Source organism: Penaeus monodon, chromosome 30, assembly GCF_015228065.2.
Source record: "Penaeus monodon isolate SGIC_2016 chromosome 30, NSTDA_Pmon_1, whole genome shotgun sequence".
Taxonomy (NCBI): Eukaryota; Metazoa; Arthropoda; class Malacostraca; order Decapoda; family Penaeidae; genus Penaeus; species Penaeus monodon.
The window spans coordinates 10,121,695-10,122,480 of NC_051415.1; the positions used below are offsets into that span (position 1 = coordinate 10,121,695).

At 45.2% G+C, this 786-nt stretch overlaps 1 protein-coding gene across 1 annotated transcript in view; it reads left to right on the forward strand.

The window, feature by feature from the left end:
- Positions 1-786, forward strand: part of LOC119592511 (nuclear transcription factor Y subunit beta-like) — a gene marked incomplete in the record, with an annotated part of 10,496 nt that overhangs the window by 8,361 nt on the left and 1,349 nt on the right. Inside the window, 1 exon segment of the mRNA XM_037941361.1 lies at positions 124-786. Within this exon segment, the coding sequence (XP_037797289.1) occupies positions 124-558 (435 nt within the window).

Sequence of the window (786 nt, forward strand, 5' to 3'; positions counted from 1 at the left end):
ATGGACTTGACAAATGAAAGGTAACATCCAGGAACACACATTTGCTTAGCTTCATGCCCTCTTCCTGTTTCCTAGACAAAGCTTGTAGACAGTTTATCAGTTAACTCTCCCTGTATTTTACAGCAGCCGCAGCAGGCAGCTCAAGGCCACCAACCACACCAGAACCAGCGTGTGCTGCACAACCCTAACCTGGGCAAGGAGCGTGATCATATCAAAGAGCATCTTGAGGTGCCTATTGACACAGCAGGCATGTCTGAGCAGGAGCTGCAGTACCACTATTTCAAGATGCACGATGCTGACAACAACAATAAGCTTGACGGGCAGGAGCTGATCAAGTCGCTATTCCATTGGCATGACTCGGCCAACCATGACCCAGGCAAGTCCGCCAGCCACCCAGAGGCCAAGCTCTTCACTGATGATGAGCTTGTAGCCATGATTGATCCAATTCTTGAACAGGACGACCGCAATCGGGATGGATACATAGACTACCCAGAATTTGTGCAAGCACAGCGTAATGCAGCAGCTGCATCTGCATCAACAGGAACTAATAACGTGTAATTTATTAGAGGATACTTTCTGTTTTTTTCTTTCTCTCCTTTTTTTTTCTGATGTCATTGATGATCGTGGCAGAATGCAGATTGGATTTAGTTTTTTTTTTTTTTATCAAGTGCAAACAATGCTGTGGGGACATTGCACAGATGGGAAAGCTTCAACAAGGGTAATTGTGCTTCCAGTATTTTTCTTTTTCAGTTAACTTGTTGAAACCAAGGGCATGTGTACATGCCC